The sequence below is a fragment of the Trichoderma evansii genome (assembly GCF_050947405.1).
Source record: "Trichoderma evansii strain SZMC 28006 chromosome Unknown GGI43scaffold_15, whole genome shotgun sequence".
In the NCBI taxonomy this organism is placed as follows: Eukaryota; Fungi; Ascomycota; class Sordariomycetes; order Hypocreales; family Hypocreaceae; genus Trichoderma; species Trichoderma evansii.
In genome coordinates this window covers 37752-60404 of record NW_028145191.1, presented here as the reverse complement: position 1 = coordinate 60404, position 22653 = coordinate 37752, and the positions used below count along the sequence as shown (strand labels likewise).

Sequence of the window (22653 nt, the reverse complement as noted above, 5' to 3'; positions counted from 1 at the left end):
ATATTGATAGAAATCCTCAAGTTGAACGCGACTTTCGACTCAGCCCAGCGGAGTCCTGATAAGCTCCGATAAATTGGTCATCTTGAAGAGTTATTGGAACTAAAATCTGACACTAATTGTTATTGAACTAAAAAAAACTCAAATACTATAATAACGCTAAACAAACGGGAAAAAGAAGAGAAAGCGAAACTACCTATGTATGTTTCGGACCTAGATTGCTGCTAATAAGTCCGCCTTTGCAGTACACAGCCTGCTTAGGCGCACCTGAAGCTATGGGCAGAACTTGTATCTCCTCCCAAATACTGGGCGATCTGAGGATAAGGACATATAATTCGAGCGCCACCTTTGGGCCCTGCTATTTCCGCATCTAAATGAAGAGGCGCCCTCTCTTCTTCCACCCAGTTTACAAGCGCCGCTAGAGGATCCGTGGGCACTGCCCCAAGAGATGGAGTTCCTGCACAATGATCCACACCAGGAGCCAGGAACAACCGAAAGAATTCGTTCACCTTTGCAGAGCCGCCCATTAGTCGCTCAACTCTGTTCCGGTATTCGATTGTTCCTTTAGGGAAGATGAGTTGATCGGAGAGGCCATGCCACATTAACAATTTCCCTCCCGACCTCTGAAATCTTGAAAGATCAGGGTTGTCAGTTCCGATGATGGCGTCATATTCTGAATTTGACAGAGCAAAGAGCCGATCCAACGTAGAATAATCGATTGTACTCAGGTCGTAATGAGGATCTTTGGCAATCCAGTATCTAATCCAAGCATCGTTGACGAAGAATGGAAAAGCACTTCGCTTTCCGCCCGTTATAGTAGTATTTGCTAGGCTATCCAATGCAGCACCAGCATTCAAGCCATACCACCTTGCCTCTCCATTTGGCCCAAAGGGGCCTTGGAGCACTTTCTGAACAACTCTTGCGGCCGCTTCGGTAATAGTGTCGTTTACTCCATCGCATAGAACCTTTTGTCCCACTAGGCCGTATGGATCAAAGTGACAAATATCCGGATTGTTGATGACACCATCCAAAATACCGTCCAATCCATCGCATTCCGCAATCGCAGCATCGGTAAACCTTTTCAGCTCGCAGGGCGATGGATATGAATTTTCCATCTTCATAACCACTTGCGGCCATTGTTCTGCAATAACATAAGTTGTCCAGTACATTGCGGGGGCACCTGCTAAAATCCCATCAAAAAGGTCCGGGTATCTCTGTGCCGCAGCCATTGCTTGTCGGCCGCCCGTTGAACATCCGTTCCAATATGAGTATTTGGGTTTCTTGCCGTAAAATTGTTCTGTTATCTCCTTTCCAACTAGAGCCATATCATGGATTGAGCGATAAGAGAAGTTAATCAGTGCATCTCGGTTCACAGTACCATCTTGCCGTAATGCCCATGCTTCGGGTGTTGAGGGATCGAAGCCTACACCTGCATCTGTAGATGCAGAGGAGTAGCCCTGCTTTATAGTAGGGCCAAGGCTAAGATCCAGTTCGCCAGCCGCATAGCCGACTCCGCCGTTGGCTTGAAACCTCCCATTCCAATTCTCAAGGGGCATCCAGACTTTAATAAGGACTTTGTCGTGCGCACCCGGATGTGTAAGGACCACATCTACGGCGCAAATGTTCAGGCCGGAGACTGGACTTGGAAGCAGCCCAGGGACGGCGGGGACAGTATGATTCCATAACTCTGTCCCATTGATAGATATTATCTCGGCACCGGGAACATGCAGAGACTTAAATCCAGTACATGATTGATTCGGATGCTGAGGAACCTCATTATTGCCCGCAGCACCGACTATGATGGTCGAAGCAAGAAAACATAAAGAGAGAATGGTCATTGTTACTACCAGACAGTTCTTAACTATCAATAGCAGCGCATTGAGTTGATCGTCTTGAGTTGGAGGAACTGAGGCATATAGGCAGTATTTATAGTGGCTCTTGCAAACACTCTTTATCCAGAGAGCTATCTGAAAAACGTCCTACTTCATACCGTGAAATTCTAGATGAAATCTACCCTGGCCTGGCGGACTATTTCCGATCCCGGTCAAAGCATCTGTGCAATGGTAGTTACAGCCAGGCTTTATAATCCAGAGTGTAATGCACTAAAATTTGGCATGTTCATAAAGATCTCTTAGTAGTATACTGATGCATCTGCTGAATGTATACCTGGTCTGTTTACTCAATTGACCTGTTATCACGACCGTTGACGGAGCGAGGCTATGTAGTGGATGCTGACTGTAGGGATCGGCCCCACTCCGCATACCAAGACAACGTTAACCCTATTATAATAGAGCTAAAATAAGCGTGTATGTTATGGTTTTCGTTAGCAGCGTATACCACCGAACGGATAACCCGATTTAGAGACACTTAGAAACAAATGAACCAGTTCTCATTTCTCGTTGTAGAATTTATAATGAAACTCTTTGTCAATTTCTTAAACTTGATATACTATTAAACATCTGGCCGTGAAGAAAATCTTCCAAAAGCAACTAGAGGTAAGAACCCAAGACTTTAACTTAACAGTAATTCGCCAAATAGCCCCCAATATTACAATTTATAGCACTAAATTTGCTCAGGGAGGACTTGTGAAGATACGTGGATAAATAAAAAATATTAATATATTCCTTCAGTTTATCTTATTCTTATTTCCCTACAATTTTACAGCGCAGCTCTAAATTGTCTCGCTTGTGGTTACATCGCCAAGGTACAATTGCAAGTTGGTGGCTGTACTACTCTATTAGTGCTGATAAATTAGGTAATAGAATACTTGTTTAGGCTTCATATTAGTAGCAGTGTTAGTTAAGCTAGGGGTAGTAATTATAGCGTTCTTATCCTATGAATTAAAATGAGTACCATAGAACTAGTTTATAGAAGTCCTTGGATAGTAATTACCTACTATGAAAAATTCGATTGATAATTAGAATTCTAGTAGTGATCAATAGCAGCCATTTCGATGCATTAAGTCTAGACCATTACTACCTAGGTACTTTAAGCAACCCACAGTGATTCTCTTCTGTCGGCCATATAGATGCTTTAACAACAGCTTTTTTTACCTATCCGCTGTCATCTTTAGGCTTAATATTTAAGCTGTTAGCCCTGAAAGCCCTCCCTGTCATATATTTTGCTAGGATCATTATGCTCTGTCTACACCAGTTCTTTGACGTTGGATTCCATAGTGCTCAAAGTCATTTAATGCATCCATAATAAATTGTCGCCCTTGCTCGTTACAAGACTCAAAAGAGAGCACCAATGCCAGTATAAATCCGCGATAGCTAAAGAGTGGCTTTAACTGACGTGCATACTTGATGCATCTTCCTATTCTGAGGCTCATTTCCGTAACTTCGATTGCAATATCAGGACGCTGGGTGCCATGGATTGCCAAAGCATGTTTAACAGCATAGCCTATGGCAATTCGCGCCATTGCATATAATGCAAATAGCATTGCTATCAAAGGCTCTGTAAACTTATAGCAGGTGAGAAATGGCGATGTGCAATCGGGCTGCTCAGTAAGGTTGTCGTGGTTGCGCATAGAAGTATAGCATAGCTCATCAAGCCGCTGAATAAGATTCATCTCTTCAGTTGCTGTCTTTGCTACAATGAGCGCAATACCAGAGGCTTCGCAATCATTATTTTGCTGCAAATTCTCTAGTTGTCTAAATAATGATGGCCAATTGCTGGTCCTCAGTGCAAGGCGGTAAATATCAGCCTTGGCCTCATTTTCGACTATACCAGAGTCTAATGCACTTTGAATGACGCGCTGCCATTCAGGCTTATTATATATATTGGGTTAGTTGCTTATTAAGGAGTCCATATACTAGCGATATATTAGTAAAAGATGGTTTATTTCAAATCTTGAAGATCTCTTCCTTACCATAGTACCAATATTACCTAATTCAAGAGAAAGGCCTAGCTCATCATCAAGCTCAGGTGGTCCACAAGCTGTCATAATGGCATATATTCCTCGTAAATGCACATTTAAAAATTCACAGAGCTGTAGTAAGTATAGAATATTATATTTAATTAGATACGACAAAAGACCCTTCCTCCAATGATGCTACTTAATTCGTTCTACGACGAAGCTACACCTTCGCCCTGCGGCGTTTAGTATTTATAGAAACGGTAGCGGCCACACGAGCTTCTCGCTCCAGGGTGATGCAGCTGATAGCATTACTGCATTTCTGGTAAATGGATCTATTCCAGAGGACGGTACTATATATCAGTCCCAGTATTGATATATCGGCCACAGCAGTAGGTATTCCTACCAGTTGATTAGCCAGCTACTCTGTAAAATTGAACTTAAAAGTATCATATCTCTAAATTTTATTATTACTTTTTCTTCTTAAAACTAACTTGACTATAACATAGACTACATTACTTTTCGTAAGTATAGTAAACGCCCATTGACCAAGGCAAAAAAAGAACTTTTTCGCCGTATACAGGGTAATAGGGTGGATTTAGTCCCCTACTCTCTTTAGCACTCTAATATGTAATCTGCGTCTGCTGACAGGCTCTTAAGTCGGCATACGTTTGATGAAAACATCATGGCTAGGTGGCACGCTGCCGTTATCTCTGTCCCCGATGTGATTTAGCTGGCGTATTCCTGCCTACTAACTTTCGCAACAACACGGCCAGAAAGCCGCCATCGGCCTTAGCTTCCCGCGGGTCGATCCGCTTGCCGTCGCGAAGAGTATAATTTCGAAATGCTGAAAAGTTCCTCCATACTTTGATGGGTTGCCCGGTCCTAGCATTGTCGATATAGTCGACAATGTTAACAAGTACCGTCCGTAGGGCGCGTGTACATTCCTTTTCCGTAGTGTACACTGGTAGATGCACTGCCCGGCACATGCCTTGGTAAATGTGTAGACGCTGGACCTTGACCCTCTCTATCTGTGACAACGAGGGGTTATACGATTCTTGCTGCGAAGAATAGTGGAACTTTATTTCATCGATGATCGCTTTCGTTCGTTGTCGGGTGTACTCGGCCGTATGCGGTGCCACGCCTTGGGATGACATATATCGGGAGAACTCATTCTCAAATGGGGCACCTTGGTCTGGTTCAAAATCTTGGGAATGCGCGAAGAACGAAGAAGGTGGGGGTTGAGCAGAGGGCGGAGGGTCGCTCTCTATGTCTGATGGCGGCGAGGTCTGGCGGCTAGCATTACACGCATCGGCCAAGCCCGTCGCGTATCGAACTGCTCTGGGCGTAAACGGCTCTTGGATGGTGGGGTCGACATCTGTAAAACTATCATTGCGAGTCAACATCGAGCTGTCATTATCCCCATCGTCTGATGAAATTCTGGCAATGTTGCCGCCCTTGTGAATTGCGTCTTTCATCCCCAAGTGCAAGGCTAATGCATTCGCATCAATGTTTTTGGTGTGCGTACGTGGTGATCTGCGGAGTATTAAGGAGTGGATAGCGAAGCGCTGCAGTTCCCTTTTTTTTTTGCTATAGGGTATTAGTATCGCCTACGGGGTACATGTGAAATGCACTCTGCACAGATCCCATGTTGACCAATTCTATTTGAGCAATTGGATCGGTGCATACATTTACTAAGAAGTGCTATCTTGGTATATGTTTTTGTGGAATAGTAAAATAACGCCATGGTTGAAAGAAATATCAGCGGCGATGAATGCGACACCTTCCTGGAGTCGGAAGGGAGAATCTTTTAATTCCGTATCACAATCTTTTAATATAGTCCTGATAGAACCCTGCAACGCGATTTAATAAGTTCCATATGTGAATGATTGATGTGGTACCACGCCCTTCTGTAGACCACCAAAACAACTTGCATACATGTACCTAGCTGGCAGCACACAGTGCGAAAGACCCCATCTATTGTTGCGGAGCCGCTGGGATCTCAACACGGCTCCGACCCCTGCTACCAATTGACATTCGAGTATGCTCGCCAAACATTATGACGAATGACGGAACGTTGGACTTTGTCCAAATACTCGGTTGAATTGTCTTGAATCTCAGATTTAAATTGGATGAAGACACATTGACACGCCCTGCGTGCAGGATCTTTGCTCTTAGAATAATTATGTAGCATCTCCACATAGGTGACGTTCACAAAATGATGGTAATGGCTAATAGAAGATTCGTTCGCACTATATTGCTCTCTTTGATATACAAAAATAAGCGTTTTGCCGTAATTATGGAAAACGTCCTTTCGCCGCTAATTTAGAGATTGCTCCAGGCTCTGTTGTTCTTCCCTTTAACCAAAACTGAACTGCTCGGTCGTGGATCTATCGCTAACCCATTCAAAGGGTTCGCACATAGTTGTCTCCCTCATACGTCTGGGATGGGAGACAATCCGCATAGAGAGCTCCAATGCCAGCAAAGCTCGAATATCCATGTCCGCCATATGCTCGTCGAGAAATCTCTAAGCTTTGGGCGGCTATACTAGTAGCAAACACTTTTAACCCACACGAATTTGCGTGTAACTCCGCAAACAGATCCTTGGTATTTTGCGATTCGTTCTCGTTCTTGGGTCCGTTGTGACCGTGAAGCGCTGCTGTTGCTTTGCGGTACAGCGCCATCATGGCCTGCCCAGTGAAATTCAGCGCTAGGCATTCAGCAAGCCGGGGAAATAGTCAGTGTTGCACCATGCTGTAGTCCAGGCCCTGAAGCTCTCTGCTTTGATCTGAGCCAGGATCAGGGTCCTGGAACTGGCATCGAACCGCGCAGTAGCGAATAGCAATAGTAAGACCACGCGCTAGGGTGCGTGCCGACTCGATGACAGGGGCTGCGCGGAGCAATGCGAGAGTACCGTAGACCAGAGCTGGGGATTCGGATGCCACCTATTGATTCGTCTCGGGATCAACGAGAGAAAATCTGATGACAGTGAGTTAGCATATTGATGGATAATAAAACACACTGTTTTATCACCTACCTGGCCAGAATATTCGCGTGTGGGACCCTTAATTTGTTCAACAGAAGGAAACCATTGTCAACGGTGCTTGTAATGTCAGTTATTCATTCATAGAGTTGTCCTGATTATTATAAGAATTTACTTGTACCCTACTTTTGGGCCGATATCGCCAACGTAGATTCCATCAAGGGTCTCATGTGTAACTAGATCTCTCACCTGACATAAGAATGGGTGTGGTCCGTAGTCCTTGTCGGCAATAATTAGGCGTGCCATGACTGTGGCATAGTTGGCCGTACGCCCTAGGGTTCCAACCCACCATTTGGCTGCTGTCAAACTCGGCGAGTGAAGAATGAAACCTCGGTCAGTTGGATCCCATGTGACTGTCGTTTCCAGTCCCCGAACATTAGAGCTATGGCCCAGCTCGGTCTGGGCGTAGCAGCCAATAATGTCCATTACTTCAGCCGATCGCAGAAATTGTTCGTGTTGCTCTGGCGTTCCTTGTTCGTAGAGGGCAGTCTGTTAGACTGCCATCTGAATGACAGATCCATCAGAAATCTCTCTAAGACATACTTACAATAAAACCTTTCCAATGAAGAGAGTGTGCAGGCGGCTCTCCGATAAGTTCAATGGCGATTTCGACTTTTTTTAGAATCTTAATGGAGCTTCTTCAGCAGCTGATGCAGTCGCTTCCCTCTAAAGACGGGCATTTTGAAGCGTTCTACGCGAGAATGGAAGTAGCTGTCGCTCTTGTCGAATGCCTTGTCCTTCTGAACTGCATCTAGTACCACGCGCCTCATTTCCAACTACTCTTTGGTGTATATCAACTCGGCCAAATGATCTGTATTGATTGTCGATTTGTGTCACTCAGATGACAGCAGGTCTGAGCCATGGGGCCCTGATGGCCGTAGTCCCACCAACAACACCTGAAATAACAAAATATAATCTCACTTAGCATTTTGTAACTGCATCGATACTAGCCGTGAAACCGAGCAAACGATTAGGCTGGAAAATTATAGCCTACAATTTGTGAGTTTCAATAATAATTATTTTGTAACATGTAACTCGACAGTATTGCGACACTGGAACTACAGCCTCTGCAAACTATCGGGATCTGGTTCAAAAAAAAAAAAAAAAAAAAAAAAAAAAAAAAAAGAAGAAGAGTTAGATGATGGTGGATGACAATGTGAAGATATATTGTGTTTAATAATAAAAGCAAATCTTGTAGTAGTAGTGTTCTTAGGACTATGAATTACATCCTTGGCTGCGTCTCTCGCTTTGCGCTCCCGGGAATCCCCTTACCTCGATGGCGAGAACGAACCTTTTCAGCTTGTTCGGCTCTGATTCCCCTAGCCTCAACTGCGGGATTATATCCCAGTCCCGTCGATTCAATCACATCGGCGTCAGACATCTTCCGATTCTCGCGTCCATCCGCGTGCTTCAGAATTGTCACCACGCAGGCGCCACCCAAACCGGCATTCTGCTGCAGGGCCACCTTTCCTGCTGGCACTGAGACGAGTCTGTTGTTAGCCCATCCTCTCAGCTGCCAAACAAGCTCTGCACACTGTGCAATACCCGTCGCTCCAAGCGGATGTCCTTTGGAACTGAGCCCACCGGAAGGATTGATGACGGCATGTCGGCTGCCATACGTGAGGAAGCCTTCCCGCACGTACTCATGTGCTCGACCGGGCGGACTGAGACCCAAGGCGTCGATGACCAGCATTTCGTTAGCAGAGAAGCAGTCGTGCAGTTCAACAACTTTCACGTCTGATATGGTCACCTGCGCTTGTGCCAGGGTTTGTGACGCTGCATACTTGGCCATTTCGTAACCGACAATGTTCTTGGCTGTCTGGTCGTATAATGAAGGGCTGTCGGTGGCCAGGCATTGGCCTGGCAGCTGAATGGCCTGTGGATTTAGATGAGGGCGTTCCTCGAGGAACGCCTGAGACACGACAACAGCTGCTGCCGCACCATCACTAGTCGGGCAACACTGCAATTTCGTTAGGACACCATGTATCGTTGTGAATCGAGAATTTGTTGCTTCGTGTATTTAATTTGGGATTGCGAATATGGGTTTTGCTGCGAATGTTCGTGGTTGATTCGAGCAATCTCGGCAAAGTCTTCTGCTGTAGCGCCGTTTGTCTGTATGTATTCTTCAGCGGCATTTCCAAACATTTGTGCCGCAAACGGCGCGCGCGTGTTTTTCGACTTGTCGAGTTTTTTGGACATTTCAATTGCAATACGAAGGGGATTTGTGCGGTCGTCAAACTTGGACGTTAAACTACCAGCGGACATCTTCTCGAGTCCAACGGCCAAGATGCAGTCGGCGTCTCCATTCAATACGAAATTGCGTGCCATCACCATGGCTGTCACGTTATAAATTGGGATTCTAGTCAGTCCGAACTGGTAGAATACTCGCTGGCCGCAGGTGCTGTCCCCATAACAGTAGGAAGCTTGTTTGAAGTTGCTGTTATTGCCTTATATTGCCACCCCATATAGATGAACGCGAGTTGCAGGGAAATATCATGAAAGGCTGAAGCAGCAACAATACCCCATTGTCCTTTAATGAAAAACAGTACTAAATAACCAATACTGAGAACAGTAAGCCGAATCTGCTGGAGAAAAAGTTGTAAAGTAGGTTCATAACTTGCGACTAAGAGCGAAGGCATATGTTCAGGCGGCCCCGCAATGGAAAGGAATATAAGGCCCGGAAAGGGCGCAAGAGCCACGCAAAAAACTCCGACATGAGTCGGAGCCGACTTGATCTCGAGCTATGGTTGCCACTTCGTCACTCACCCTCCACTTGCTACCTCTCGAAAGTCTTCACAATACGCAACAGCGGGGCGTAAGCCTTATAGAATTCCCCAGCCCTATAATATTGGGTATCTAATATTGGATATCATACTTTCATAGGGAGCACAAGACAATAAGTTCTAAATAAGCTTTACAGTAAGCAATAGCATTGCAAGCTTCGGCTAAATGGAGTCAAAGCTATACGGCTATATATTAAAGCCATATCTTCGACTATATAATTCCTCTTAATGCATTTCATAGCATAATAAACTAAGGGATGGCTTATCAAGCATCCTGGCAGGCGTATTTAGCATCCAAAAAAGTGGAGTTTTGCCTATTTCTAGTTAATATGCATATAACTGTGGAAAAAAGTTTAAAGTATATAAGTACTTCTGTAATCCTGAAGCATTCAATATTGGTGAGCATGGAGTGAAGGTCATATTGCTCCATTATGTAAGTCTGAACTCCAGATTTGGGAGCTACAAAGACATAGTAGACCAGGCCAAGACCGTGGTACATGGGCAGAACACAGAGGCTTCTTCTGTGTACAACGCTAGTATCTGACAGCTGCATCTTCATCTGCTGCATCGTGGTGGTTACGAGATTGTAGTGTGTAAGCTCAACGCCCTTGGGCAAGCCAGTTGTCCCAGACGAATAGACCAAAATCGCAGTACGATTAGCCATGGCAGGCGTGGAGAGCGCTTCCCACTCAAACTCGCTTCCCAGCTCTGGAGAAGCAATCAGTGAGGCCCAGGACTGAAGTTGATGTTCTGGATATTGATCTTCAACCAACTCCAAATGAGAGTCGGTGGGGTTGACGGACAGGCTCTCAAATGTAAATACTCTTAAGTGATCAAGTCCTAGGGAACTGACCGCCTCTATGACTAGGTCTGAGCAGGGTTTCGATACAAAATGAAATGAGGCTCGCAGTCTTTGATCTGGTAAGCCAGCTCACGAGGTGTGCAGGCTGGATTGCCACTAGTATAGATACCACCGGCCATTAGAACTCCTAGAATCAACACAGGACTCCAGAGGCTGTTTTTTCGAGACCAGCATTACTTGATCGCCCTGCTGCAGTCCTGCGTCAACTAAGCCGGCTGCAAACCGCTTTGACCATTCCCGAAGGCTATGGAGTGTAAAGTATTGCGCCTCAGGATGCTGACAGTCAATAATGATCCGCGTATTTGTTGGTAGGGTCGCTGAAGGCGATCCGAAGACGAAGGAAGGCACAGATATACTCGAGGGAGACAATGGCCATCGTGATTCGTAGGGCATTTTGGCGTTTCTGTTCAACGTTGTTGTTGAGAATAGCTCAAGGTCTGAAGTTTATAAAGAGCAATGCACTCTGGTGGGTGACAACTACCTAACAAATATGCCCTGCTGAGTTGACCTTTCAGAGAACCAATCCAGCACCTATATTCAGGACCATGCCACTGCAACAGGTGTATAGGACGCAAGACACTATCCAACAAAGTCCGCGACTCGCACCAACTAATTGAAAGAGCCCTTTTCATTCCTTCTTCAATAAAGCGTGAAAAGTGAAGTGTTGAGACTGCCGACCGGACCCGCCCAGACCAGCACGTCGGAGCCGCCACTACCTAGATTCTCCGGCCGACGGATCGGCATGGATGGGATCGTTTGGCACATCTCGTTTCAAATTAAAAGAAATTCAAGGGATATATGAAGCGCAAAGCACCTAAAACATTACATTGCCGCTCCTAAGATATTGACTTCCTATACCATTCATTAGACTTAATAACCATCGCCATGTCTAACCCCGAGAACTTTATCAGCGGCCTCTGGAAAGAAGGCATTTTCAGTATATTTATCCTGCGTGACCAATACTACCACGCTAACCAACAACAGGCAATAGAGTTGTTTTCTGCACTGGCGAATCGAGCGACATTTGCAGTTCCCAGGTCCGTGCCTTGGTGTACCTGGGGGCAAATGCGTGCATTATTGGCCGGAACAAGGAGAAGGCTGAACGAGTGGCCGCGGATATTGCCACTTCTAGACGCGGTGCAAAAGTCTTGGGATATGGCAATGTGGACGTTCGAGACCTCAGCAATCTAGAGGCTGCAGTCAAGAAGTGTGTAGCGGAACTAGGAGGTATCGACTTTGTTATGTGAGTAACCGCTCCCTTCCCAAGCAACACGATTTCCACTAACAGCTTGTAGAGCGGGTGCAGCTGGCATCTTTCTGGCACCCTTTCTAAAGTTATCTGCCAATGCTTTCAAAACCGTTATTGATATTGATCTAATGGGGTCCTGGAACACCATCAAGGCGACGGTACCATATCTCTTGGAATATGCTCGAAAGCATCCCGGATCCGGTACTGATTCCCTTGCTTTGCTTTGAAAGCTTTCCCTTGAAATCCTCAGCTGACCCATGGCTATAGGAGGACGGATTATCTTTCTTAGCGCAACGTTGCATTACACGTCAGCACCACTAAATACAAACGGAACTGTAGCGAAAGCAGGCGTCGATATATTATCTGCTCAAGTGGCTGTCGAGCTCGGGCCATACGGCATAACGTCCAATGTCATCTCGCCGGGCATCATCGAGGGCACCGAAGGCCAGAAAAGGCTGTTCGCAAAGGGGAGCCAGCGCACAATCGAACAGATTCCGCTGGGCAGGTTTGGAACAGTGTTCATATTCTCCGAGGCCGGGTGCTACATGAACGGGACCGTCCAAGCCGGTAAGTGGGAAACAATATGATTGATCTCACATTCCAATTAGCTCTTGAATCTCGCATGCTAATCGGTGCTTCTTTTCTTCTTCTCTAGTGGACGGTGGTGCCTGGCGAATTGGCGGTAATAATTTGAGTCCTGGGTGGAATATCCTGCCTGTGTGCTTTTGGAGAATATCGCAAAGGGGACGACAAAACCGGAAAACCTGAAGCTGTGAGCAAAGCTAATGAGAGGCAAAAGAAGCTCAATTCTACTAGAGACATAGCCCTTAGTGACTGCGGAGCTTCTCTGTAGGGGGTTGGTATCCGTTCTGTGGCGTACATAGTACATAGAAATTTGTGCCGTGTTTGTATCGAATCTTACGAAGTGCTTTCAGCTTGATAGTTGCGCCACAACTCTTATGAAAACGATTTAAGGCAAGTTGATTAGGCTACCTTTCACGACGCCCTTGAATAAATCTTGCCTATAACATATGATATTATCCTATTTATCCACGAGAGCCGTTCTTCTCGGCGATGGCCGACCTTGCTGGCTTTTGGTGCTGCTAGCATGCATGTCCAATCGCCTGTTGGCCATGCCGTTTTGCTTTGGTGGTTTAGTCTCATGCTTCGAGTCCGTCATACCAACAATCGAGAATAATGTCGCTATACTTGTAGACTAAATTCTGAAGTGCCGGGCGAGCAAGACATTTTCCAGAGACTGTCCTGTCGAGAGTAAAGAGGCAGACAAACAGATGCCGTATTGATACCATCCAAGCCTCCGGTAAAATTGTTAGAGGTGAAGCTCTGGTTGTGTCCTTCGAGTCCTCTGACGTTGATGGTTTCTTGAGTGACATGACATAGTTGATCGTATGCTCAATTGCCTTCTGCAGTGCCCACACCACCAATCCCGTATTGGCATGGTATGAGATGAGAGGGAGTTTGTTTTCTGAGATTTCGTTGAGTTGGAAGTCGCCGCTGGCGGAGGCATCATTTATTGCTTTTGCGATGGATGCTAACTGGATGACTGCGCATCTCTCGTAATTCATGGCCCTTTCAAGCAACGTGTCTCTCTTTTCCGCCGCTGCCGCCGCCACCGTTGTATAATGGGCCTTTCTGATCAATTCGACATCGTGAAGCACGCACATGTTCCAAAAGATAATGAAGAAAGCCACATGAGGCTCACATCAGATACCGTCACTTCAGATATGATACAGCGGCTATTAAACCCAAGGTAGGACATGAAAGCTTACCAGAAAACTGTTTGGATGACGTCGATAAGTTAGAGAAGCCGGATATGCACCGTGTCATCCACTCACCGTGACTTGCATCGAATGTGTCCACCATTGTCGTCAGAGTCTCGATCGTCGCCTCAATATAGCCTTGGGTTGCCCCCCTCGGAGATCCTTCAAGCAATTCCCTTAGCAGTGTCGTCTGTCTAAATAGTGCAAACAGGGTTGCTTGTGAAGACTGGCATATTTCGGGTGTATGGTCATCAATAGCAACCATACTCATGGTGATCCAATCAAATGGACTGAAAACTAAGAGGTACTCCTAGTGAGTTGTAGCTTTATAATGGAAACATGGGCTTACAAACCTGGAGTGGTAACCTGAATATCATCCAGAACGCTACCACGGACGGGGATCGAAACAAAAGAGGATATTGTATCACGTACGTAGCCGAACCACTGGACTATGGGCATCGAAGACTCCAGCATAGAGTAATACGCTGATTTAGGATCGATCTGAGAGCAGAAGGATTCCACAAGCCCCAGTAGATCTTTGAGCTGGTGGAGAGCATCATCGAGAAACTGGGCAGTATCATCAACAAAATCCACTTTGTCGGGAGCTTCTTGTGGCCGTGCTATCATGTGAAACAAAAAAACCGTGTGTATGTGGAGGAAAGAACGTATATCCCTGGCGTCCAGCAAGAGAGAGTGGGCCTTGAACCAGGCGGAATAGAAGGCGTCTCTGTTTGGAGCAGTATTATTGCTTCTTGAGAGAGAGTTGTGCAGAGGTTCTAACCCCAAGGCACCCAACCAACTCTGTTGGGAGTTCTCGTCATCGGAAATCGCTTGTAGTGCAAAGGCGTGTAAGACAGCCGTTAGCGCCGTCTCGTCTTGCTTGCGCCTCTTTTTGTCCAGCTTGTTTCCGTACAATGTACCAAAATTATCGGCGGCACCGATCAGGGTCAGCCGCCGGTATGGTTGAGCTACCCTTTCTGAGACACAGTTCTCATCATTGAACCCCTGGTTCGCATACAACGGGGGTGTATTTCCCTTCGTCATTGAAGCCCCAGAGCACTCGAGGCCCAGCAATCCATCTGAGTCCTGAGCTTGCTGGGAAGGGCTGGTTGTACTTTCTTTGTTTTCTTGCTCGAGAATATAGCTGTGTTTCCCGGCAAACTGGTTGCATCGATATGCCAGGTGCCTATTGGCAAGTCCCATCATCATCGAGTCGTAGATCCTACACAAGGTCTTGATGCAATGCTGTGCCAACACCTTGGAATTCAACAGCCTGGCTGGGCTCCCATGCCAGGCGCCTAAGAGTGTAGTCTGACTGGGCTGCTGCGGCTCCATGTATGCTTGACGAGGCCGTGATTCAACCAATCTCGGACAAAATGATGAGGTGTTAGTTGCATTGAGCTCCAAGGCCCTAGCCGATGATTTATCAGCGAGGTCCATCCAATCATCTGTGCTACTGGCCAAAACAACGTCATAATCGAAAGCATCTTCGTTGAGATCGAATTCGGCCCAACGTGAGTGATCAAGGCTCATATCTATATTTATCCCCGTGTCTGTAAGGGGAAGAGATTGCATCCATGGCATCCCCGTGCTTGACGTCCCCGTTGAGGATGTGAGCACGGGGCTCTCGGCTTGCTCCTGCGTCACTGACGAGAGTCGACGAGTGGCTGAGGATGTCAACTTCTTAGCTTGCCATGCCGCTGCCCGTGCAGTAGCAAATTCTAAGGTACATTTGTTGCCCAGATGGTTACAGTTCTGACAGGCCGTACCCATACCCGGCTCGAGGCTAGCTTCGAAGGCACATCGTTTCTTAGTACGTCGATAAGGGTCACATGATGTGTTCTGGCGACGAGCTGTCGACGTGGGCATGCTGAGTAACAAGTTTACGGGGCCAGTGCCGGTGCATAGACAGAGAGATGGACAAATATTGAGATACAGACAAGATTTTAAATTCGTTGTCGTTGGCTGCTGTTATCATGTCTGGTGTGATGATGGTGTGTAGTTGGACGGGACAAATGACGAACGAAAAGGACGCCAAATTAGCCCCCTAACACATCCCCATATTGGAATAGGCGAACCCCGTATTCTCGAAAAGCCTCTTAGTACACCCGCACGGTAGCTTGATGTAATAAGTAGAGACCGGCAACCAAAGGCATGATGCAATGACGTTAGGTACGCACCCATCGAAGTGGGGCTGAATGTATACATATATGGCGTACGGAGTTAAAACTTTTCTATATTTACGATCATTGCCAGCGCCTCTTTTAATGCTAAATCGAACTCAAGTAAACTTCATAGTAAATTACTGCATACAATTACTTCGCTTATCTACTATCTCTTACTAACAAGCTGGGAAGCCTTGGCATCATAGGATTCATTTCAAGGCTGGTAAAGATCTGGAACAAATCCAGCTAATGTAGTTGTCGCCCTCATCTGATTGAAGTTTTCTTTTGAGGCTACCTCGTTTCCCCGCACTCTCGATCGTTTGATTCTTCGATCCATGAGTCAGTCTGTTTGGCAGTGGCACGGTTCGCCTTTTCGTAAAATGGGAACACGATGGAGGAGTACCTCCAAGGTTTATACACGCCCGATTTCAGAAAGACTAGCGGCAGACTAAAGGCCGCTCCGACTTCTAGGCTGACAGGGATCGGCTCCGACAAAACCTTGGGGGCATATTACGTACTAGACCCGATATCTAGTATGGTAGTAGCCTTCCCCATAGCATACACACAGGTATAGTCGGAGCCGGTACCTTGATATTAACTGCTGAGACGTAAGGAAGAAATAAGAATGCCGTCTTCGAGCATTTAAGAAAGACAGATAGATATCTAAAGTATAAGCCGGGAAACTACTGAAAGAATTTCGCAGAATGACGCTGTCCACTTACAATCAGAAAGTGGTCATCATAACTGATGCAACCACAATCTCTGCGAGGAACGCTGCTGCTCTTTTGACTGAACGCGGGACTAGACTGGTCGTAAATTACCCCCCTGGTTCAACATATGTATGCCCTGCATGGCCTTAGCGAACACCTCCACGAAAGAACTCCATAAGCCATAAGCTTTGCTGACGCAGCCATGTAGAACTCCGAAGGTCCTACCACCGCGGTTAGGACGCATAAAGAATCTCACAATGGAGAAAAAATTGTCGAGGCAGCAATCTAGCACTATGGGACAGTCCATGCCTTGATCACCAATTATTCATTTCAAAGCCTAGGCCCGTTGAATGACATCCAGAACTCAACCGCCTGGGACTTTGTTCTAAACTCTGTCTTGAAAGGGGCGTACAAGGCTGCCAAAGCTGTTTGGCCCTGTTTTCGAAAACAAGGATACGGCCGGATTGTTTTTACGGGTTCTGAAGTCGAGGGATCTTCAACATTTGAAGATGGTATGCCAGAATTAAATGCAAGGCAGTGTGTCTAATACCTAACAAGCACTAGTTTGCCGATTCGCCCTGTTTGGGTTTGCACAGACTCTTGCACGAGAAGGCACCAAGTATGATATCAAAGTCAACACAATTTTTCCATCGGGTACGGGCTATTCTTCCCCGTCGATCAGATCATGTGCGCTAAAGCTGGATTTATGCCGCTAGACTCTTACTTCGTCACTGGCCAACCACATCGCCTGGATGGTCTTGCCAACAGTCCTGATATTTCAGCACTTGCCGTCTTCTTGGCTGACGAGGATAAAGGAGGTACATCCGGGTCGATTTTTACCGCTAACACCTCTGGTGTCGCTAAGCTTTGTTGGGAACGATCAAAAGGCATCTTCCTGAATCCAGATGTGAACTTCAATACAACCGCATTAGCCGCCAACTGGCACGATGTAGATAACTTCTCAGAAAAGGACTATCCGACCTAAGCCATGGACTTTGGGAAACTATTGCCAAAGATGAAGGCTCTGCCTGGCAACAAGGATATCCCATTCACAAGTTTCCAAGGAAAGGTAGTCATCGTTACCGGGGGCGCATCTGGGTAAGCTCAACCCTGTCCAAAGCCGCACCTAGTGGTACATGGTACATGCTGATACTTGCGTCCATTTAGACTTAGCCGGTGCTACTCGCTAGCTTTCGCCAGATTAGGTGCATTCGTTGTGGTGAATGATCTGGCTGACCCTGATGATGTTGTCCAACAAATCCTTCACGAGGGAGGTGATGCTATCGGCGGAAAATCCTCCGTTGATAATGGATCACACATCGTTCAAAAAGCCCTGGACAAAAACGGACACGTCGACATTCTTATCAACAACGCAGGATTTGTCCGGGACAAGTCTTTCGTGAAGATGGATGACGACCTTTGGGACTCGATTTTGAACGTCCACCTCAATGGAGCATATCAGATGACAAAAACCGTATGGCCACATTTTGTGCAGCGACAACGTGGAACCATCATCAATACGACAAGCACCAGCGGCATATACGGCAATTTCGGTCAATCCAACTACTCCACCGCCGTACGTACGACCCCATTCACGTTTATTACTTATCCTATCATCACTAATCATGTCACAGAAGCTCGGGATCTTAGGTCTGTCAGAGGCGACTGCTCAAACGGGGCAGGAGTACAATATCAAGGTAAATACTATTGCGCCAGTGGCTAGCACTGGCGCCTTGGCTGTGGCTCTTGCCGGCTCAAACGACAAGAACAAAAAACCAGTCTTCAAGCCTGAATACATTGTGCCCATCGTCCTGCTGTTGAGCTCGATGTTATTACACGGGTTTATATTCGCCGCTGTGCTACGATGAACCGTTTTTGACGAAATATATTATCACTATTAACCCAGTGGGGATCAGCGCATGATATATGATCACCAAGTGATATTAATCCCATCTAATCACAATCAGCTCAACTAGTAACTATCAGTGTGAAAGCTTACACACAGACATCGCGAGAGGGAAGAATTAGACAATAAAATCAGATGATAAACATCATCTTGTGCTTCAACGGGCAATGGCTCGGCCAACCAACGTCGCGATGCAGCAACTACTGATGTTGCTCAGCCTCTTGGATCAGAGGGGGAATCAAAAGATCAGCAGAATGTATCGACGGAATCGGGGCAGATGATGTATAAATTAGACAGCTTTTCTTAAAGATTAAGACAAAGATAAGACACAAAGACAAACCGACTTCAGTAAAAAGCGATTAAAAGAAAAGAATCGTGGACAAATATAATAACATGAATATTCAACCGCTCGTGACAGCACTGGCTATAATAGTCCTCGTGTAAGTGTTGAGGGTTTCTCATCGAAATGGCACACTACTGACATGATTCAATGCAGGACTGCCTCAGACACAGAGCATATTATTCTACGAGATGCCTGCAAAGATACCTGCACTGGTCGCGACTTCGGCATCTCTATCTTTTCCAGCCTTGGCTTTCATCCTGGTCCGATGGCTGTGATTGAACTCGCCGACTTTTCTATGATTAACGCTGCATCCGGGGCCAGCAACACAGATGTGTGCGGCGACTACAAGGACAGAGACGACCTCCGCTGCTTCTGCATAACTAATCATTCGTCTACGTTGCGTAAGTACTTTACTTCCGCTATACGCTTGGCTTATGGCAAGCAGCTTCATTTGCCGCTTAATCTGCAACATTATTACCCAGCATGCCGTATTTAATGAGACCCATCGGAGTTGTAACTCTCGTCCCTGGCGTCGCAGCTCATGTAACTGCAAGTTAGAAATCTATAGGTAGGTAGTCCATAGTACACCCAGCTTGGGTATATACTGACTCACGAGAATGTAACTTCAACTACTGTACGACGAATGAGATACAACCCCGCCGCGACCGCGCGACGCTCATACCATTATTCTTTCGGAGTAAAAAAGAAGGCCAAGAGGAATGTAATATTAGTCATCAAGCTATTTCCGCAGCGGAGGCCGAACTACGCTCCATAATCTCCGCAGTGATGTGGTTGCCTACCGCTCGTCGATCGTATTAGAAATCAGACCATCCTATCGCCTAAATAGAGATGCTTAGAGCATACTCGACTCTGATAGCATTATTGCGAGCGTATTTTTACTACCACTCGTTCCTTTTCACGACGTAACATTGGATAAACCGTTTTTTATATGCTCAGTCATGGGGGGGCCGAAACTATTCATGTGAGTAACGCTAGTCCCCATCCCGTCACTAGTCACTCGTTGACCTTGGAACAGCACTGGAGCCACTGGCTACATTGGCGGAAGTGTGCTGAACAAACTCGTCGAGACTCATCCCAATTTCCAGATAACGGCGCTTATGAGAAATGCAACCAGCGATTTCATCTCCAGGTATCCCAACGTCAGCGTTGTCCAAGGTACCTTCGATGATTTTCAAGTTATAGAAAATGCGGCCCAAGACGCCGACATCGTCATCCGTGAGTCTCCTACTCCATTACTCTGCGTCTCACCCGCTGAGGAAGCATCTAGATACCGGCGACATTGACCATCCTGGCTGCGCGAAAGCAATCCTGTCAGGGCTAGCTAAGAAAACATCCAAAAGCTTCCTTCTTCATCTGACTGGTACGGCTTGCATCTCAGACATGAATGAGCAGTCTTGGGAAGGCAAAGTCAATGCGCGCGTCTGGGATGACATTAAGGACATAGACGAGATCTACAACCTCCCCGAGACCGTGTGGCATCACGCCATTGATCAGTGGATTGCGGATGCCAGTAACGACAAGGTGAAGACAGTGACCATTTGCCCCCCAGATCTGTATGGTCAGAGCACTACAGTCGGTGGTAGGACGACGTACATGGTGCCCGAATATGTAGCTGCAATTATTAAACATAATGAGGCATTCTATCTAGGTGAGGGACAGAACATGCGAGCTGTCACGCACATCGATGACCTTACGGAGCTTTTCGTCCTCGTTCTGGAAAAGTATTTGGATGGAGATGAAGATCTACAGTTTGGTAGAGAGGTACGTAAAACACAGTCACTCCCAAGCTTGAGATATCACCAACCTTTGACTCAACCTACATGCGCAGGGCTTCTATTTTGCCACCACAGATGAGGTGGCCTGGAAATCGGCCTCAGAAGCCATAAACAAGATCGGCCAGGAGCAGGGCTGGTTGCCTGAGGGCACACGAACAGTGTCTTGGACCAAGGAACAGCTAGCTTCAGTGCTCCCTGACCAGTCCGCGTTGGTCTTATATATATGGGGCTCCAACAGCAGGGCCAAGTCGACGAGGGCAAAGAAGCTAGGATGGAAGCCGCACGGACCCAGTTTCTGGCAGGCCTTGCCACAGGATTGCCAAATAGCTGCAAACAGGCAACCGTTTTCCGCCCTAGGTATATTGTAAAGTTAGAGCCGTCTTTAAGCTCTACTTTATACGTTTATCATAAAGATGAGGAATGTTAATTAACTACAAGTAAATGTCAATAGCGCCAACTATTAAGCTTCATCAGCCCATAATCAATAGCTAATATATTGAACCTGTTAAAATATGCAGTAAATAGCAAAATAACTAATTACTGACAGAGAATCAAAATTGGAATGCCCTTATCCTCTTACCTAGGTACTTGTGATTTAGGCACTTAGGTATATGACTTATAAGGTTAATCTAGCGTATCTGCTAATACAGTCATAGATTCTAAGTTTATCCTTTAAAAATACTACCCTATATTAGTATCTAGGGAACCGGATTGTAATCATACTACTTCATATTAATTATTCTTGCTATCCTATTGCAATTTAAGCCTTGAGGCCTAGCCAGTTGAGTAAGAAGTGACAAGAGACATGGCATCTATCCATGCTGTTAATAATACTAAACAAAGAACACTACTTTTTTCACTTACCTCATCCAGCATGGCATCGATTTTTCTGGATATTTTCAATTCTCCTAGTATATTTAGGTTGCCTTGTGTTCACATGGTTCAAGTATCTCTTATAGGGTAGGCACCGCATCAGCGAGCCCCTTGTACGCGCCACAAATGGGAGACAGATTCTTGTCAGAAGTTGTAAGATTAAAATTAAAAATGCCATAATGCTCAACATTTCATAACCTATGTTCTGCTCTAAGTTAAAAAATGGTAGATTACAATAGTTCTAAAAAAAGGTTTGGAGTAGGTAATCTTAAGGGCTTAAGGGTCTTAACCAACCTTGCAACTTCTAATATGGACTAGCCTAGTGGAGTTTGTTCAGTGCAAGGTTATTTTTGCGGAGTATTGCTAATGCAATATGGGAGGCATTACTGAATCCAATTCTACTCACTACGCCATAATTATCAAAGAGCAACAAACGCACCATAGCGTTAAACAGCAACGCAGATTCCTGTCCTTGCACTACCCAAGCTCCTCTCAAGACGGTCGCCCCTAAAGTATAGACTCGCTCCCATAGTCTAAAAGTTTAATGCAGTGCAGTGCAGTAGCAGCCTATACGCAGATCTCTCGGGCTATCCGGTGGAGCATGGCGATGATCCGACAACTGTGGAGGAGACCCCCCTGTTAAGCAACCCCATTCCCGCCATTTTAGCTTTTATTCATGGTCCCAGGCAAGCCAGCTCTCAGCGACAGCTGATCTTGAGAGAGGAAGACCAGAATTACTGCAAGGTAACGTACCGATATATGATGCTTGGGCTGTTGGCATGGATCGGGTTATTCAGTGACTCGCTGAGATTAATGTTGGGGGAGGCGATGTCAGTCTGTTAAAAGTATGAGCAACTGCATTGTATATAGAAGGCGACTGAGTTAAGGACGCCTGGAGGGTTGTAAAGGAGGAAGGTATGAAAGAAAATCTTCTAAGGGTACGTCGAGTTGGCGTCGGATTTAGTATACTTGTCACACCACTGGGCAGCTTCCATTATCTCTTTTACCGTGGCAGAAGAATTTACGACCAGTGCTCAAGGGGCCGTATACAAATCTATAGTACATACGAAGTACTATATAGCATTACTATAATAACCCATCGGAAGTAAGAGCGGATACAGACAATGCTCAAGCGGATCTACAACCTTGGCAAGTAAGCAAAGATAAGCTGAGTATAGGCGGACTATTGTTTGGGATTAGCAGAAAAAAAAATGCTAAGGCTCATATCCATGCATGTGACGTCGTATCCCGAAGCAAGATCGACGCTAAGTCAGACTAGTGGCCTTCCG

General features: G+C 46.1%; 9 protein-coding genes across 9 annotated transcripts; 4 read left to right on the top strand and 5 right to left on the bottom strand.

The window, feature by feature from the left end:
• Nucleotides 1-124: 124 nt before the first annotated feature.
• GGI43DRAFT_409117 (Tannase/feruloyl esterase) lies at nt 125-2186 on the bottom strand. Its single transcript, XM_083206456.1, has one exon. It carries the CDS (start codon nt 1833-1835, stop codon nt 255-257), a length of 1581 nt encoding a protein of 526 aa, XP_083058751.1. The 5' UTR covers nt 1836-2186; the 3' UTR covers nt 125-254.
• A 2107-nt stretch (nt 2187-4293) lies between these two features.
• Nucleotides 4294-5467, bottom strand: GGI43DRAFT_409116 (uncharacterized protein). Its single transcript, XM_083206455.1, has one exon. It carries the CDS (start codon nt 5329-5331, stop codon nt 4561-4563), a length of 771 nt encoding a protein of 256 aa, XP_083058750.1. The 5' UTR covers nt 5332-5467; the 3' UTR covers nt 4294-4560.
• Nucleotides 5468-6095: 628 nt separating this feature from the next.
• Nucleotides 6096-7165, bottom strand: GGI43DRAFT_409114 (acyl-CoA dehydrogenase/oxidase C-terminal). Its single transcript, XM_083206454.1, has 3 exons — nt 7012-7165; nt 6891-6956; nt 6096-6832 (listed from the first exon to the last, which is right to left on the bottom strand). Exon 3 carries the CDS (start codon nt 6538-6540, stop codon nt 6259-6261), a length of 282 nt encoding a protein of 93 aa, XP_083058749.1. The 5' UTR covers nt 6541-6832; nt 6891-6956; nt 7012-7165; the 3' UTR covers nt 6096-6258.
• Nucleotides 7166-7954: 789 nt separating this feature from the next.
• On the bottom strand, nt 7955-10660 carry GGI43DRAFT_423852 (nonspecific lipid-transfer protein; the record flags this gene model as incomplete). Its single annotated transcript, XM_083208291.1, has 4 exons — nt 7955-7980; nt 8169-8842; nt 8875-9333; nt 10545-10660. The coding sequence occupies 4 exons, from the start codon at nt 10658-10660 to the stop codon at nt 7955-7957; spliced, it is 1275 nt and encodes a 424-aa protein (XP_083058748.1).
• Nucleotides 10661-11426: 766 nt separating this feature from the next.
• Nucleotides 11427-12558, top strand: GGI43DRAFT_385298 (uncharacterized protein; the record flags this gene model as incomplete). The annotated part of the gene is made up of 5 exons (XM_083203635.1): nt 11427-11478; nt 11526-11784; nt 11837-11991; nt 12058-12357; nt 12446-12558. The coding sequence occupies 5 exons, from the start codon at nt 11427-11429 to the stop codon at nt 12556-12558; spliced, it is 879 nt and encodes a 292-aa protein (XP_083058747.1).
• An 864-nt stretch (nt 12559-13422) lies between these two features.
• Nucleotides 13423-15680, bottom strand: GGI43DRAFT_94304 (uncharacterized protein). The gene is made up of 2 exons (XM_083210554.1): nt 13925-15680; nt 13423-13868 (listed from the first exon to the last, which is right to left on the bottom strand). The coding sequence occupies exons 1-2, from the start codon at nt 15438-15440 to the stop codon at nt 13525-13527; spliced, it is 1860 nt and encodes a 619-aa protein (XP_083058746.1). The 5' UTR covers nt 15441-15680; the 3' UTR covers nt 13423-13524.
• Nucleotides 15681-17131: 1451 nt separating this feature from the next.
• Nucleotides 17132-17431, top strand: GGI43DRAFT_385296 (uncharacterized protein; the record flags this gene model as incomplete). Its single annotated transcript, XM_083203634.1, has 1 exon — nt 17132-17431. The coding sequence occupies one exon, from the start codon at nt 17132-17134 to the stop codon at nt 17429-17431; it is 300 nt and encodes a 99-aa protein (XP_083058745.1).
• Nucleotides 17432-17461: 30 nt separating this feature from the next.
• On the top strand, nt 17462-18314 carry GGI43DRAFT_385295 (uncharacterized protein; the record flags this gene model as incomplete). The annotated part of the gene is made up of 3 exons (XM_083203633.1): nt 17462-17544; nt 17614-18022; nt 18081-18314. The coding sequence occupies 3 exons, from the start codon at nt 17462-17464 to the stop codon at nt 18312-18314; spliced, it is 726 nt and encodes a 241-aa protein (XP_083058744.1).
• Nucleotides 18315-19485: 1171 nt separating this feature from the next.
• Nucleotides 19486-21193, top strand: GGI43DRAFT_409096 (uncharacterized protein). Its single transcript, XM_083206453.1, has 5 exons — nt 19486-19677; nt 19732-19931; nt 19984-20477; nt 20545-21098; nt 21148-21193. Exons 1-4 carry the CDS (start codon nt 19655-19657, stop codon nt 20857-20859), a joined length of 1032 nt encoding a protein of 343 aa, XP_083058743.1. The 5' UTR covers nt 19486-19654; the 3' UTR covers nt 20860-21098; nt 21148-21193.
• The last annotated feature ends 1460 nt before the right edge of the window (nt 21194-22653 follow it).